This window comes from Columba livia, chromosome 1 (genome assembly GCF_036013475.1).
Source record: "Columba livia isolate bColLiv1 breed racing homer chromosome 1, bColLiv1.pat.W.v2, whole genome shotgun sequence".
NCBI lineage: Eukaryota > Metazoa > Chordata > Aves > Columbiformes > Columbidae > Columba > Columba livia.
The window spans coordinates 22,957,583-22,975,318 of NC_088602.1; the positions used below are offsets into that span (position 1 = coordinate 22,957,583).

Consider the following 17,736-nt stretch of genomic DNA (forward strand, 5'->3'; position numbering starts at 1 on the left):
CAAAGCAACGTATTTCAATCACCTATAGAATGAAAAAAAGATTAACATGGTCAGAAAACCCTGTCACATGCAGAATCAAGCACTGACGTGTTCAAGAAACCACCTGAGTTTTCCTAATAGAAGCACCTGAGCAATAGTGAAGAACTGGGGTGTACCTCAGTTCAAAAAGGACAGGGAACTGCTGGAGAGGGTCCAATGCAGGGCAATGAAGATGATTAAGGGAGTGGAACATCTTCCTTATGAGGAAAGGCTGAGGGAGCTGGGTCTCTTTAGCTTGGAGGAGACTGAGGGGTGACCTTATTAATGTTTACAAATATATAAAGGGTGAGTGTCACGAGGATGGAGCCAGGCTCTTCTGGGTGACAACCAATGATAGGACAAGGGGTAATGGGTACAAATTGGAACACAAGAGGTTCTGCTTAAATTTGAGAAGAAATTTCTTCTCAGTGAGGGTAACAGAGCACTGGAACAGGCTGCCCAGGGGGATTGTGGAGTCCTCTTCTCTGGAGACATTCAAAACCCGCCTGGATGCCTTCCTGTGTAACAATCACCTAGGTGTTCCTGCTCCAGCGGGAAGATTGGACTAGATGATCTTTCAAGGCCCCTTCCAATCCCTAACATTCTGTGATCCCATGATTCTGTGATTCCAGTATTCTGGCTAAAAGTGGATGGTATGTTGTTCTCACATCAAAGACACAATCTGCATGCAAACCAGCTTAGCTGTACTGATGACTAATGCCACACAGAACAGAAAACTTGGAAGGCTAACACTCATGGAATCTCTCTTTCTTTCACTTTGGAATTTTACTAGCAATATGAATCAGCTCACTGACAAAAGAACTTTTGCAACTGTACGTGCTAAGACAGAAATTATTTTTAAATGAAGCTGAAACAAATGGTATGATTTATCTTGGTTTAAAAAAAAAAAGAAAAGAAAAAAAATTAGGCCATAGTTAAGGCTTTTATAGTACCCCTGTAAGAAAGATCACTGAGCTTTTCCTGAGTTTTTTTTCTATGTAGAAGTACTGCCCATTTTTAGGTGTTTCAAATTTAACCTTAATTACATTATCTTCTGGTTTACTGTTCATAGAATCATAGAACTGTTATTCTTTCATTAAATTGTGAGAGAAATCTGTAAAACCACTTAATGTCTAGACCATTTTTATTAATTAGCCACAAAAAATATAATATTTACTTCATCATACTGCCTCTATCAAGGAAGGGGGAAACAAGAAATTACACTACAGGTATGCAAAGTCCGGTTTGTAACTTAGTTATTTTATAGTGTGGCTTGACCCATGACAGAAATCTTTGTTAAATAATCATATCTATGTTCCTTATGTTCCATTGTCCATACTTAAAATGAGGATAAATCTTTAGTCAGTTCATTTTTTATCTTAAGATGGGCTAATGAGACAGCATATCCTGGAAAGAAGCTTTTTTCAGGCAGGACAATTGAAATTAGAATAAAATCTTGCCATGCTGATTTTAAGAACTTTGAGTAGGTTTGGCCAGTTAGAAGAGAATAATCTTCACTTAAAGCAGGTATATTAGGCTTTATATTCAAGTATATATTAAATTCCAAATTTAAATAAAAAATATACTAAGGTTATTTTGTTATCATTAGTAAGCACTAATTCATCCTCTATTGCTGTGTCATCTTCGAGTTATATCCAAGCACTCCTGACATTTTAAGTTATATTTCTAAAAACAGAAAGACTCTATAAATGCCAACAGCTTCCAAAAACCACTAAATCAATGATGTAGGCTCACTAAATTTGAAAATAAGACACTATTCACAGTAATTCTACCTATTTAATGGGTCTAAATGTGTTTCTAAGTGCCTACTTTCAGGTGACTGTACTTTAACTACACACAAGCTTATATATTGAATAGATGGAAGCTGATAAAATAGCTTCCAGATTATTAGGGCCTGGTAAACAAAGGTTCTAATGTACCAAAAAAAGTGTAATAGAACACAGAATTTAAAATTTGACTGGCCAAGGAGACACAGTGGCAGACATGGCATATCCTGTTCAGCGACAGCCAACAGAAAAATAAACTGACCAATATTAGTAAAACTCTCAAAATTGTGAGAGGTCTGGTAACTAATAAAATATGCTGGGAAACAGCACATCGGCATTTAAAAACTTTTTTAAGGACTGTACCTAGGTCAAAATCCTGACAATGGTGAATCACTATGCCATAGTGAGGAAAGGTAATGATGTCAGTCATGTTAAGAGACTACGCTAAGCTCACATTTCAAGAAGAAAAAAAAAATCAGTTCCAGAACTAAAAGAGAAGCAATTGACAGGTGCCATGAAATAGTTATTAGGGAAGGGAAATCTACCAGAAAAGAAAATATGGTAGCTGTAAATGAGGACCTAAATTACTCAGCTCCACGATCTACCGAAGTCTGCAGTTACATTACATATGGCATTAGGAAGCTATTTTCTTTGACATAAAAGAAAGGTGGGTATTTCTAGAAGACAGAGAAAAATACATGTGAAATATACAGATTTAATGTGATTAATTCCTCCTTTCCAATGTCATGCTGAAATATGTGCATAACCTAATTAAGGAAAATAGGTATGAGGAGTCATACATAAAAATAGTCATTCAGCTTTTTACAATATCTAAAGCATAGACCATGACAGAATTACTGTAATTTTCAAAATATGCTGCTATTTCTCCTTCTCAAGCAGGTAAAATTCAATTACAAGTTTTTCTGAAGTATATGCTTTCTCTTATTGTAGACCTATTCTCAAAGAAAATTTTAGCATAGCTTACTCAAAGAGGGAGTTTATTTCTCAGCGTCTAATACTAGAAGAATTCCTGTGGACAGACATTTAGGAAAGGATTACTGTTCCTGCACATTGTTATGTTCTTTGAGAATCCCAGTTTACTGTCTCAGTGCCAAAAGCCAACCACAGTATCTAGATTTCAATGGCTTTAAATTTAAAAACTAGAAACCAGCGGAAACTGATTCAGAATACTTATTTATGGAATGCATGACATGAAGTTACTAAGACATTGAATTTGACAAGAACTCCACATCCCCAAGTAGCAGGCTTCTTTTCTCTAAGGAATACATACATTTAGAATTTCCTAACATAAATTTTGAAGCTGATCACACTGACAAAATTTCAGCTGGGCATTTTCCTAATAGTAATCAAAAGCCTTTTCCTACAATTCATGCATCAGTTGCTGAAATTTTCTCAGTAACAAATTTAAAATGCAAATCGCTATATAAAAGTAAGATTTCTAAAGAAAGAAAGTAATCTAGTATGTCAGTCTGTTGAGAAAAATTAATCATGAAACATGAATTTCTGAAACATGGAAGAATTCATCTTACAAAGTATATACACACTTACGGTTTCACATGTAAGACATCTAGTTTCATTAGTTAATGTTCCCTGAAAGATTTCATGAACCCAGGTTGGGTCTGGCGGGCTTTTATTTTCATTGTCAATGTTGCCATTAGGCAGGCGACCATTTTGTTTCTCTTGTTTTCTTTCCTCTTGCAAGATATCCGCAATTGTATTTAATAGATAGTTTAAGAACTCATGTGCATCCTGCTGCATGTAGTTATCAAAAAGTTCTACAAGATAAAACAACAGAAGATTTTTTAATTAATCAGTTAGTGCTATACAACAAAAAAGTTTTTAAAAGAAGTCAAATTTCAAGACCAGTCTTTATTTCACATCATGAATCACTCGTGACAATACAAGATCAACCCAAAATGCGTACTTCATCAATTAAACCAAAAACATAGCGGCTGGGAAGAGGGGAGGGCAAGTCAGCTTACATTCAAAGAAATCTCTCAGCTGATCAAAACTAACAGAAGCATGAACTATTCTGCAGGAAAACTAAGGCATGATTCAACTATCTGCATACAGGCGTACATATAGTACCACCCGAAATGTTACAGCTTATCCTGTCCAGTCTCCAGATGCCAGTCCACAATGATGTGGATCTCTGCCAGGGGCTATGCTAACTCTGCCAAGCTTAGGCCAATGTCTTGGATAACACAGGGCATCCCAAATGGCATCAGATGTTGATATTTTCCAGAAATGAACTGAGAATCTATGAAAGGAAATGTCTCATTGTCTCTATGTTCTGTTACAGGAAGAACATGAACAATAAATGGTCAAAGCATTGGTTTATTTACTTTCATCTTTAGGGTTTTAAGTCCACTGCTGCTCTGTCATAAGCACGTGTTATCAGACTAAAAACTTTATCAGATACTGATATTTTAAACAACTATTTTATTTCTCAAAGCTCTTCAAGTATGGCAGTATTTGTAGAAGCCACATCAAATTAGACTGGAGTTCTAGCCACAGCAAGAGTAAACAGGTTTCAAATTGGGACTTCAAGTAGATCTGTCTTTCAAGATCTGAAATATTGCTTCTGGAGATGGGTGTATGTGGTACCTTTTGGATAGATAATAACAGATTCACTGTGCTTTCCACTTCACATCCTCAGATTGTCAACATTTCTAAGCACAACAGTTTTAAGATTAATTCAGTAGAAGGGGAATAGTTTCACTGGCACATACTTGGGATGTACAGCAATGATACAGATTAAAGCATAAAGTTGAACTCTCTTTCTTGGAAGTCTGCTCTCTTGTCTATGTTCAAACTGGCACTAGCTGAAAACATTGTTTATTGGAGTCTCCTGGGATATCAACGTGAGAAATCCTCTGCTGCCACAAATCCTCACATTAGGAACAGGACTAAGAAAACCATAAAGGCATGGAATCACATTTAGTAATAACTACTACTTCTCTCACTGACCAGGAATTATTACAAGGAAGTTTACCTGCCAATTTAAAAAGCATTCTGTATCACTGGCTACTAAAAGAAAAGTCTTTTAATGTGCAATTACTTTAATTATAATTTGCAATTTGCTTGTAGCCCAAGAACATGCTAAGAGAGTGGCCTTCAGTGGAGGGATAGTTCCCAGGACTGGAAAGATTAATGAAAAATATACTTAGTGAAGCTGAAGTTTTGAAGTGCATACAGGGACCACATGGAAGCTTTACTGTCATTCACTTGATGACATCCAGGAGTAAACATCAAACAGAAGAAAAAATCCTCAGTTATTACCAAAGTAGGGAGAATTTGATGCTAACCTAGATCAGTTGGAGAGGTTAAGTAGTGCAATAGGTCAGGCAAGAGTATGACACAAGTTTATTTAAGGAACTACTACACTATTCTTGAAGAATAAGTTCAACTCTGAATCTAGCCAATTCTAGGATGGTTTTTTAATCAAGCAAGCCGAGGTAAAACAAGAGCTACAAGGCTCTTGAGGTAAAACACTTCAAAGATTCTTCACAGTGTTCCATCATGGATCTCTCAGGGCCGTGGGCCCAGTCAGTAAACTAGCATTAAGTATAACAGAATGAAAGTTACATACTGTTCATTTTATTATTAGAAGAAATTTAAGCAAACATAACAGTATACCTTCAGCTGACTCTTTTTTAAAGCTCAAAATTATATACCTCTACAGTAAGCACTTAATAGCATATATGATGTCCATGTAATTGCTGCCTGACAATTCAGCCATTTATTTGTAAAAAAGGTGAGAGTATCATCATTAAAAGAGACCTCAAAAGCCAACAAGAACTGAACTTTCACATCTGATTTCTCTAATGAAGATTTTCCAATTGCCTTCTCCTGTTTAGAATTTCAGTGTCACAACATAATTAAGGATTAAAAAGAACACTTTCTAAAAAGAACTTAATGGCTCTTGTGGTTTACTTTCTGCTTTCCATTTGAATCATTTTTGAACCACGTTTGTCCGAGTTAGTCAACGTTCATCGACGTAATGAACTATTTCTGTAAATGCATCCAACACACAAGCACACTTTCTCAAGTATACTTACTGAAGAATTGAATGACAGTTTTCTATTCTGCATACGCAGGAGATTGTACATCACCTGAGAGGTTTTTTTAACAATATTATTACAACTCATGGTGTGTATTTGCTAGAGGGGTCACTTCACATTAGAAATATCACTATAATATTTTAAAACATTTTCTTTCTTGTTTTTACTACAGAGATGGTCATAATAACATTTAAACACTTTTTAGTTGCATATACAGTCTTTGAGAGATTACAACAGTATGAACATGTCTGTTGCAGCAGTGTTAAATATGGTACCTCATACAATTTATTTAAATCTAGTGGTTATTTTTTAGAAAAAATTATATTTTTATAAAAGTGTATCCAGATTGAGCAGTAGTTTACAAGGTTCCATTTATGCTTGAACATTGAATGGTTTTCTAAAACATTTTGACCAGTTAGCTTGCAGATAAGAAACACAAAATGTTAAGAATCTCTTGAAATTTAGGACACCAATTGCACTAAAAAGTTAGCCAAAACTATTTAGTGATTTTAAAATTAATTAACCTTTTAAAAAGTAGGTCAAACTAAATTTTGCATAAATTCTAAATGAATGTAAAATGTATGGGTTTTTAAGCTGTATTCTTACAGGGAAGTCTTAATGTCCTTTCCACACACTCAGTTTGGTAGACGGATTCCTGCATTCAAAGAGCAATGTTTTTTTAAACAGAACAAAAGCTTTACAGTGAATTTGAATTATAAAAATACAATGCAGAGAGAGGCAAAACTAGCATGCAATTTCAAAAGCAGCCACTGACAATACACTCAGCTGTACAGGAAGAGAGAGACAACGATTCTCTTTCAAAACAGCTTTGGGGTTACACCTTTATTCTAGGGTCACTTAGTCATTATACTGCAGGACCAAGAACACTTTCCATGCATAACAAATATGGAGGTATTCAATCAAGTCAACTTCAGAATTAAATCATAATTGCTATGATTATTCCACAAGAAAAAAAGTTACCATTTTCTTTTCGTAATCTTGTTATAAATTTCTTGGGAGGTATTACTCCAACTTTTTTCTTTTGGGTGGCTATACTGTGGAAGAGATCGGCTAAGCATGTCAGGAGATTCTCTTTTTTTCGTGGTTGACTCTTGTACGCTAAGACTTTGTCTCGAAATGGTCGACAAAAATAAAGTGCCTGAAGAACTGAATTGCAGTAGCATGTATTTCCGAACTACAAAACAAGAGAGAGATTTATTAGCTTGCATTGTATTACTGTAGTGAGGCAAAATTAAATCCAAAGTATAAGAGAATGCATAAGCAGAGGTAAATTTTCTGCAAGTCACTTCTTCTTAACTTTCAGATAGTAAAGCATACTTCTGTTTCACAAAGGATCACCAAGCACCCTGTAAGTAAATGCAAGCAAAACCTAGGTAAATTTGAACAACACTAAGTGATTTTGTCTCACTTTGAAATATAATTTATTAGTGATATTTTGCATTTACTTGGGTCAAAATGTTCAAATACCACCAACTTCACAGCTCCCAAAATATGCCGAGGTAAAAATATCTATCAATCTAACGCAAGTCAGCCACGACAGTAAAGAACAGGCACAGCATGACCTTGTAGTGTGAAGAAATTAAGCTGTAAATTGAGAGCTTCTCAGACACTTCAGAAATTGGATACTCCAAATCTTACTAGTTGTGATCAAAGTCTGAAATAACAGCTTTAACCTGTTCCTACATTTTCAGGTCTCATTTTAGGGTGACATGATTGGCATTTATCAGTTTTCTTAAAAGATTACAACACGGCTTGTTTAGGATTCAAAGCTATGGCACAGGTGGGCGTTTAGAATAGAGACCGAAAGGAAAAAAATGCACAATTTGCACATGCATATTTTGAAGGAAGTGGGCCACTGACTTGGAATAGGGCAGCAGGAAAGCATCTATAACCCCTTGCACCAGGACGCTCCAGACATCCCTCTTCCCCAGACCCTTCTAGCCATTGGGCACTTGAGTCTTGCGATCATTGATGCTGTCTCCAGCTCACTCCAACACTGCAAACTTCCCCATCACCTCTAAGAAGGCACCAAGGGCTGTCAGTGAATAGAACCACTCTCATTTTACGCTGCCCACCCTCAGTGAAACCTATTATCTAACACTGAAAGTGTGAGAAAAATCTTTATAAGGCCCTCAGCAAGTAATCCAACCTTTCTGCTGCGGTCACTCAACCTGCAAATTGAAGTCCACACCTGCTACACACATTCTGTTAAATGTGAAAATAATGTTCATGTTTATGTTTTATATAACGACAGTAGCATATACAGGTAGCAAATTCTAAGAGTATGTCGTGATAGGGACAGTGTTATATAGCAAACAGAGTGCATTTATATTTTAAAAGCAGGTTCTTTCAACAGAGAAAAATGACTAAAAGCTTTTACATCTTAGGAATCACAGGGAAGTAACTGCTTTTTGCTCTCTCCCAATAAAGAAAATGACAAACAAAAACACCAACCAATTTAAACAGAAAACTGGAAAGAAAATTGTTTTCCCTTATTTTAAATTAATGAAATATGAAGAATTACTTTCTAAATACCCAAGACAAAGATACACTCAAAAAATGAGTAAGAAGTGTATTTTAAAAAAAATATATTAGTAAGTCTTAAGATCTCCATATTAAAAGGTGAGGAAATTAATGCCCATTATTTCTTTAAGTTGGGGAAAAATCTTTATACTAGTTTCCTTGTGGTCCAAATTTGCACTCACGTAAGTCAATGAACTTAACTGGGGCTTTTTTTCCTTAAAGGAAACAGATGAAATCACACAGTAGTTCATGACAAAACATTTAGTATTGTAAGCTAACTATTTATGAGTTTACAATTAAAAATACTCACAAAAAAGAAAACTACATTAAAAGGTTGAAAAAACATCATGAAATTAAATAGGAAAAGTGCTAAAATTTCTACAGCAAGTGTCAAAAGATGAAAAAGTAGCAAATTAGAAATTTCATAACATTCCAATTTAAAAAAAGAACAGTCTGATGATAAGTTAATTAGAATGGCAAACACACAGTGAGGGATGACCAAAACGTGAAACAGGGAACTCAGAACACTGAACAAAATTCAGATTAATTAAATATAAATGTATGTTAACCTACATGCCTGTGGGTAGGAAATAAAAGCAAGCAGATTAATTCATGAATGGTTTTCTTCAACCAAATTCAGAAAGACAGTAGGCAATAGAAGATCATTTGAAAACAACCTCCGGAAGAAAATTGAATTAGTTCACACTTGTTTTATATCTAAAGCATCAGTCTTCATCGCTTCAAATCTTAAAATCTTTTTAAAACAAAAGCTTCTCATCATTAAGAAATTATAATGGCACCTGTACTAAACAGTAAGGGGGAAAAGGTGGGGAGGTTTCTAGACTAAGCAAATATTTGTTACACAAATAAATGCTGGTTTTACCTCTACTATTATTGTTCCCATCTTTGACCCCTACACAAAAGCACACCTACCATTTAGAAAACACCCAAGACCTTGATCCAGTCTCTGCATCCTCCCACCTCACACTGGACACCTATTTTTCGCCTCCTAATTCTGCTTTTTCAGCACTCAGCTCTGCTGCTAACGTGCCAATGCCACCTTCCTTCTCCCCCGACTTTGCAGCTGGTGCTGCCTCAGAAGCACAAGACTTGTAAGAAAATGTGCAAGTACTGCACTGTATAATAAGAAGTTTGCAACCATAATCTGAATGTTTTGTAGTGACAGTGTAAACACTCCAACACCAATCTGAAATATGAAAAGGCACAGCACTGGAAGCCCATCAGGCTATTCAAAACAATAAGGATGTTTAGCTAGCTATAGAAATTAGCAGGCTTTATTCAAAATATAACTGTAGGAATATTAAACACTTGTGAAGTCTGCCTCAGAATAAAAATAGAAAATTCTAAGACAGATCATCATTGTAATTTATATCTTAAACTGCCAGGCTGTACTGTTGAAACTCCTCTCTCTCATTCATGGGAAGGTAATGAGACTATATGGAGTTATTTTAATCTATGTTTTCAACTGGTTTATTGCTTGCCACATTGTTTCTGTGAGGACCACCTTAAGATGTATGTATCTAGAAAAAACAAAAAACGAAAATTTATCTTTTTTTTTTCTTCAGTTCATATTGTTCTTCTCTTCTAAATTCTGAGAAATCAGATTACTTCCTTTCACAAAAATACTGCACTCTGTATGTTTCCCACACACATCTCCTGTTGGTTTTTTTTCCTTCCAAAATCAAAGTTACAACATTCAAACCTACATGGAAATAAAATAAAACTTCGGGAAAGTTGCAGTAAAACCACCACACACTCACTAAGGCCTATCACCTTGTAGTTTACTCTTGAGATGCAAGAAAAAACTGCAAAGAAACTCAGTTGTTGAACAACAAAGATTTACAAAAACAAACAAGAGATCTACAAGAACTTAGATCTGCTTAGAACACTGTCTTCGTGCAGCACTAGGGTTCCTCCCAGCTCTGATGCACTGGTGGCTGTGACAAATTTTAGTTGTTGCAATGAGCCACGCCAGTAAATAGGATTTATCCAAAACACACAGATCCATTGCAATAGACTGAAAAACCAAACTTCCTGCTCTAGAAGTCTGCTGAACTGCTGAAGAGCTATAAGAATAGCTCTTATGAGACTAAAAATGTTTGTTATTTCATACTCATTGGATAAAATAATCAATTTAATTTGTGAAGCACATAGATTTGAATAGCTTGCATCACTGCACTGTAGAGGGAAAGAAGAATGACAGGCAGGTTTGATGTTCCTGATTCTCCATGTACATGAGACATCCTACTAATAACATTTTCATCTTACTATGTATTTTAACTATTTCCTGCTGATTTAGTGAATGGTATTGTCCTTTCAAGCGTAAGCGGAATTTTCCATTTAGAGTTTTCATTGACAGAATCAAGCATCCCATCAGCCATCTGGTCTTCCATATGCTTCCCATAATTGTCCTTTCTTAATTCTTCTTTTACCTCTCAAATTGTTCATTCAGACATCCTCTGAATAATCCCTAGATTCCACCACAAAGCTGAAGAGAAGGTAAGATAGTGCTTCTCTCTTATCTTCTTTTACACCACCTCTGGAAAAATGCTACATTTACCATTGACGGATCTCTATTTTGGAATTACCATCTTTATCTAAAATCCTGCTCTGCCTTCAAGACATCTCAAATGGCTCATTATCACACAGCTAGAAGAGAACTATTGATTTTCTCATTATATCCATTTTTCCATTACTCTGGACAAAGTTAGGACAAACAAAATCGATAAACAAATTAGAAAACTTCAGTAGTAAATGCTGATGAACCTCAAAGAGCTTCACTTCTCGTAATTGCTATAAAACAATTAGAGAAATCGATGAAGGCAAAAACTGTGATTTCTATAATTCTCAATAGTACTTTTGATTTACTATCTAATATTTCTTTTAATTATCACTAGCTCTGCCATTCTTTCTGAATGGCCATTGGCCATAGTTTGCCAATGAAAAAGGTCACTACTTTTCTTTTTCCTCAGAGATTTTAATTCTGCAAGCTTATTATATGTTTATGGAATATATATGCTGTGTTACTAGACACAGTCTGTATAACAGATCTGTAAACCATCCAAACAACAATATGACTGAATTTCTTTAGCCTACCATGGTACCTGGAAAACATGGCATCGTTGTGCCATAGATGTAACGGAATCCCATTTTACTATTTGTTACAATTCAGATAATTATGGTCAATTAAACTTTACTGTCTGAAGCTAAAATAAGCAACATTCCTGTCCTATACACAAAGTAAAGAGCACTCTGAGATATCTTAGCTGCATGCCTCTTATTTATATGGTTGAGGGCAATGACATAAAGACAGATGTCCCCTCAAATTTCCTGCTCTCTTCAAACTACAGAAAGCCAGAATTTTATGTTTATTATATATTAGTAAGATTGCCCTTTATGGAAGCTTTTCTTAAGGGTACAAAATACGTAAAACTTCAAGATTAGGCACACAATACAATTTTATTGTTAACTTTTAAATCCTCTCTGGACTTAGACAAGAAATTAGGAAAACAGGTTATCTGTCAACAGAATAACAGATTTGAGAAAAGACAAGAACAGCTTTGATGGAAAGCTTAAGCTCTGCTACAGAAGTAACAAGTATTAACAGCTGAACTACTGTATGTCCTCTTTTCAAAGAAACAATGCGTCATTTTGAAGGTATTTCAACTTTCATGAGAAAGGAAAAAAAACACTGATCTAAGTCATGGCATTTGAGATCCATGTAAATCAGCTTATCACTAAGAGTGTTTACTGACTGCACAGTGTCTATTGGGATTGCAGACTCTTGAACCATGTTAGTGATAAGAACCTAAAGGTAGAAACATATGTTAGAGTAGGAGGACAGCTTTAGAAGTAATTAGTTTCACTAAGAAAAGCAAGAAGATAGCTCTTGTTAAATCAGGCTGGTTTCAATATGTACTCTGAAGCCTCAATAAAGAAAAGAATTTAATATTTCATTTCAGAATAATGCAATTTCTAGCAAGATATACTTTTCAAGGGTAATTCCAGAAACCAAAATTTAAATTATTCCTTAAAACTCACAAATGAATCAACCAATTCAGTATTTTTTTCCACCATTGCTTTCATCTTCAGGCTCAGGGTTTTTTTAAATCTTAATGCAAATAGCAGATGCGAACGCTTCATATCATCAGTCTTTCATAGATTTTTTTTTTTCTCTCACTGTATTCACTCACTTAGATCGATATATTATGAACTAGAAGCTACATACTTTATAAACAGGTTTTTTTAAAGATTTATACATTTTAATAGTAAGAAAGTGATTTTAAAAATACCCTACAATTAATAAAAGGAAATAAAGGACTAAATACACTGTCTACTTTCAGCAATTATTTCAGTAGCATATTTCAACAAGTACACTGAATATTGAAACACATTTCAACAGGTGTGTATATTCAATGACTATTATCTTTCAGTGTTTTAATTATGCACTCAGTCACAGCTCTGTAATTGAACAAAACCACTCATAGAATTTCAAAGCAATGAAGTTGTGGACTGAAACTTACATTAACCAAACCAAAATAGTGCTCATTGACTGGAAATTGTTCCGGACCAATCTCTTTCTCCAAAGCTGAGGCATTGGCGCCCTAGAAAATCAAAAGCAATAAAATATTACTGTTGCAACTACATACACAGTGAATGTAACTCGTTGAGAAAAAATTAAAAAAAAAAAAAAAAATTGGCAAGGATAACTGACTTGTCTCTAAAAACTCTAAAATGAGTAACTACAGCCATGGGTGGCAGCTCATACATGTCACAAGCATCTAAAACACAGTTGCAACTATGAAGTCTGGCCACAGCAAATACCTGGGGCAATGAGCTGTATTTCACAAATAAGAAATATTTTATACCATTCGCACTGAAATGCAGTAATGATTTTAACATTTGTATGTCAATCCTGATTCTTACATTTGCATACTGTCCAGTAACTCAGTCAAATATTTTTACCTCCCAACACTTGTTTGATTTACCTACAGGAAAAACAAAACCAAACCACACCTTGGTCACAACTACAGACCTTGCTAACACCAAACCAGTATCTTCAGGATCTCAATCAGTGAGACTTAAGGTTTACTAAACTCACTTACACTGAAGCCGTTTCTAGTTATCAGGGAGGAAAACAAAAATAAATGAAAGACTAAATATTGAAAACAGATTAAACCCTTCCTATCTGTACCCTGAAAGGGGGGAGAAAGTGGAGTTTGTGACCCAGCTCAACAATCATACATGGCAAATGAACCAAACTTGTTTAGGTAGTCTATTGCTTAATGCAAAGACAAGCTTGTAGGCAGGATAATATTAGCAATGAATGTGGAAAAATCAGTCCTTTGAGATCAATTCACACTCTCAGGTTGTTTAGATTGTCCATTAAATCATTTCACGCAGGTCTTAAAGCAGACAGCAAGTCTTCTGTGCCATAACTTCATATTTACATACTTATAATAAGGAACCTAACACTCTTCCACCACCAGAAAATTATTTCAACATAATCCATAATACCTTAGAGATACACATTTCCCAGTACATCATTTTCAAAAACATCTCAAAGTTCTATCATTTTCATGTATTATCATGCATACTATTTTGATGTACTGTATTTATTATTTTCAGAGTGATCTTCTTTAATAACAATTGCATTAATATAGTATTGCAAAGCAGGCGATACCAGATGAAATGATGTGCGCCGCTTAACAAGTGTAATTCTCATACTGTGTAGCACATTTCAGAAAAATTTTTTAAAATGCAGATTATTCATAGGAAGCAAAGAAACCAGTCTGTCTTTCTTACACTGATAATACAAAATGTTCAAAGTGCTTTGGTAAATACCTTCAATTTTGTAATATTAAAAGACAGCACAGTACAGCTAGTGTCGGCGTGCATTATAAATGCTGCAGCCTTTGTCCAACAAATCTGTTGAGTCTGATCCTCAAAAAGAAGTGAGAGAAGACAACTTTGGTTACTCTGTGGTTCCAGCCAATGACTGTTGACAGAACTGGTGAAATAGCCACTGAGTTTCAAAGGAAGAGAGGCTTTTTACTTAGATACAGAAAATCCGCTACTATGGAAAATTCAGAGAACAAAAAAACCTCAACTTGCTTTCTATTAGCTCTTACGCTGACTGCTTTTAGAGAAAAGCAAACATTATCTGTCCCTAAATCCCTTTTGCTGGATACAACACCACTGAGATATATATATATATATATATACACATATATGTATATACACATATATGTATATACACATATATGTATATACACATATATGTATACATCCACTATTAAACTAAAAACACAAGCATTAATATTCCAGTCTAAAGTCAGGCCTAACTGAACCTAAAATAGGACATAGTATACAGCAAAGAATCTTAAAAACAGATGTGACTCCTTCCCAACAACTTTTTTCCTTATGCAAAAGACGTAGCAAATAGCTCTGGACATTACAACAATAAAATTAAATCAAAATCACAAACTGCACTAAAAACAGCACACAAGATTTCACAGATTAATTACAGATATAGGGAAGTGGGATAGAAATAAAATTAGGACTGTATCAAAATGTATAAAATTAAAATGAAACTATTATGTGATATCTGTCATGCCATGATTGTGGCACTGCAGAACTTAGCGCAGTTACACAATCTAGCTTAGTAGTTCTGAAACTGGAAACACATGGTCAAAGGCCCATTAGGAGGTAACAACATTAATTAGAATAGAGCAAAAGATAGGACAACTCCACACTTGGGTACAGATCTGCTCCATTCACAACACAGCCCCAGCTGTTTATTCATCAGTCATATCCCCTGCAATTATCCAGTATGATAAAGCTTCTCCTTTACTGGGGATTTGACTGCAGGGCTTACTACTTTAGAAGCTGTTCTCACATAGTGATGATGGTGGTACAAAAAAGGGATATAAAGCCTCATTTAAGATAAAAGCAATCCACAAATTCTGAATGTTTAGTTTTGCAGCATTATTGAAATACATCCACAAATTCTGGCAAAGCGGACATTATTTACAAATAAATTAGGAAAAAAAAAAAAAGAGGAACCACGGAGGCCTTGTTAAAATCTCTACTTCTTTAAATAATAAATAAATCCAAGAGCAGGCTTTTAGGAAATTCCTTCTCTTTCCACAGCTAGGGTGGAGCAGCTGCTTTGTTCTATCTTTGGAAGGAAGAATATTATGGTATAAACTTTGATGTTTCTCTTTTGTACAGACCTGAATACTCTATTTAGTTTTCTAGCACAATAAATATCCTGACTTGGCAATAAAAAGACACGCTAAGATACCCCAACATTGTTATAGTTTTCTGATTATTCAAGGCTGTTTCACTTGAGGCGTAGAGTTTCACATGATTTCAAAGCATAGCATTGCCTATGTTTGAATGCTGTTGTTTATGACTGTTTTCTTACTACAAACCAGCATAAATGTTTTACACCAATATAAAACCCATCAAGCTACTTAGGCTTCCCTCTACAGTTCTCTTTTTGTTTGTCATAAAGGATGTTATTCCTCCTCCCAAAATATCATTTATACAGTGCACAATGTGTTGATTGCATGGAACGAAAACACAGTATGCAGCAGCGGCTTGAAAGAGTATGCTAAAATGTTGTGTTCACATCTGACCCATAAAAGCTCCTTTTAAAGCTAGCTATCCCTCACTACAAAATCCCATTCAACATTACAGTACACATTATCAGTCCCAGTTGACTCTACAATTATGCAAATACAGACACAAAGGGGAAGCACTGCGACACCACCAACTATTATGATATCTTCTGATCTTTCAGACCAGGAGCCTGCAGAGCTTTAAGGCAGAAGTGGAGTCTATCTCTTTTCATCAGCAGAGATGGACTTACTGGGCTTGGGAACTAGACTTCAGAGATTTCAGTCTGTGATCTATGCTGCAGAGTATAGAATTTTTTCCCTTGCCACTTAACTGGGATGTGGGAAGATTCCAAAACGAACCTCACTTTTTTGGGGCATTCTGCACGAAACATACAATAAGCGCCCAGTCCCCACACAGGAACTTGCCTTTGACATTGTGCAGAGGACAGAAAGGAACATCATCACCTTCAGTCAGCACACCCACCTTCAGTTTCCCTACCCTCCTGAGCAGCAGTACACAAGGTCATCATCCAGCAGGAACAGAGGTACAACAGAAATACCAAAAAAGCTAACATTGCAATAGTACCAGCAGTTAATAGTTTTTGCATCATATCAGTATAAAACTTATACACCAACAAGCATTGCCTTACATTACATGCCTTCCAGCACAGAGATAATTCGGCAGGCACATAGAAGACATACTTGTCATAGTTAAGGCAATGCAGCTTTGTAAAGTGGAAAGTTCAGCAACTAAGGTGTGTATACAAGAACACAATATGAAATCAAGATTTGCATAACATTTACTTGTTATTGAAAATGATCCTGGAAACAATGTTAAGATATCAATTCTTATAAAAGAGTGTTCTCACACATAATGAAAGTTAGGTGTAAAGCTGAACTACTACTATACACTTCATTCTGTGTTTAACTTCAAACTGATATGAGGTAAATCATGAGTAATCTTAGTTTCACCATGTTCAAATCAGTTTATTGTTTATCTCCTCCACCAAGTTAAAAAAAAAGGCCGTATTATTTGATTAATCAAAGATCCCCTTAGATGCTTAATGAAGGAATAAGAATACTTGTTTACCATGGAAGGCCTTCAAATAAGTTTTTCGACCTTTATTTTCAAAAGAGCTCAAGGTTTCTACAAATTAACACATTTAATATTAACCAAATTAGTGTTTTATTTCAGTTTAGTGGAATCAAAGCCCAGAAAACACAGTGCGAGAGGGAAATGTAGTAGCTTTTAATTAAGTACAGTTGAATTTTCCTGATTTTCAAGTTTACAAAAAACTCTGACATTGTACCTTTCAATGGAAAAGGGAAAAAATATAAAATGCAGACATATGAAAGGGGCTTTTGTTTGTTTGTTTAGTTTTTCATTTGCTAAAGCAATAATATCATTTGCTATTTCTACTTTTATTACTGCCTTTTCTCACTACCTCAGAGAACAGACTATTGTGGTGCTACATGTCAAACTAGTACTCCTGAGGCACATTAACAGCTAACATATGGATAAACTAATTAGAGCCAATATGTGAAGCAAATCAGTTGGTGCTTATGATCTGACATAGACACTTTGGGTTTCAGAGGTGTTTTGCCAGCTTAGTTCTAGGCTGTCTCTGAGACTGAACACCAAGGTGCAGCTAACAT

At 35.2% G+C, this 17,736-nt stretch overlaps 1 protein-coding gene across 1 annotated transcript in view; it reads right to left on the reverse strand.

Annotated features, from left to right (window-relative positions):
* Window positions 1-17,736, reverse strand: part of USP12 (ubiquitin specific peptidase 12) — a 38,801-nt gene that overhangs the window by 12,864 nt on the left and 8,201 nt on the right. The window contains exons 2-4 of the mRNA XM_065050673.1: window positions 12,979-13,059; window positions 6,872-7,085; window positions 3,375-3,601 (exon numbers count right to left, since the gene is read on the reverse strand). Of these exons, the coding sequence (XP_064906745.1) occupies window positions 3,375-3,601; window positions 6,872-7,085; window positions 12,979-13,059 (522 nt within the window). The remainder of the gene's footprint in view (window positions 1-3,374; window positions 3,602-6,871; window positions 7,086-12,978; window positions 13,060-17,736) is intronic.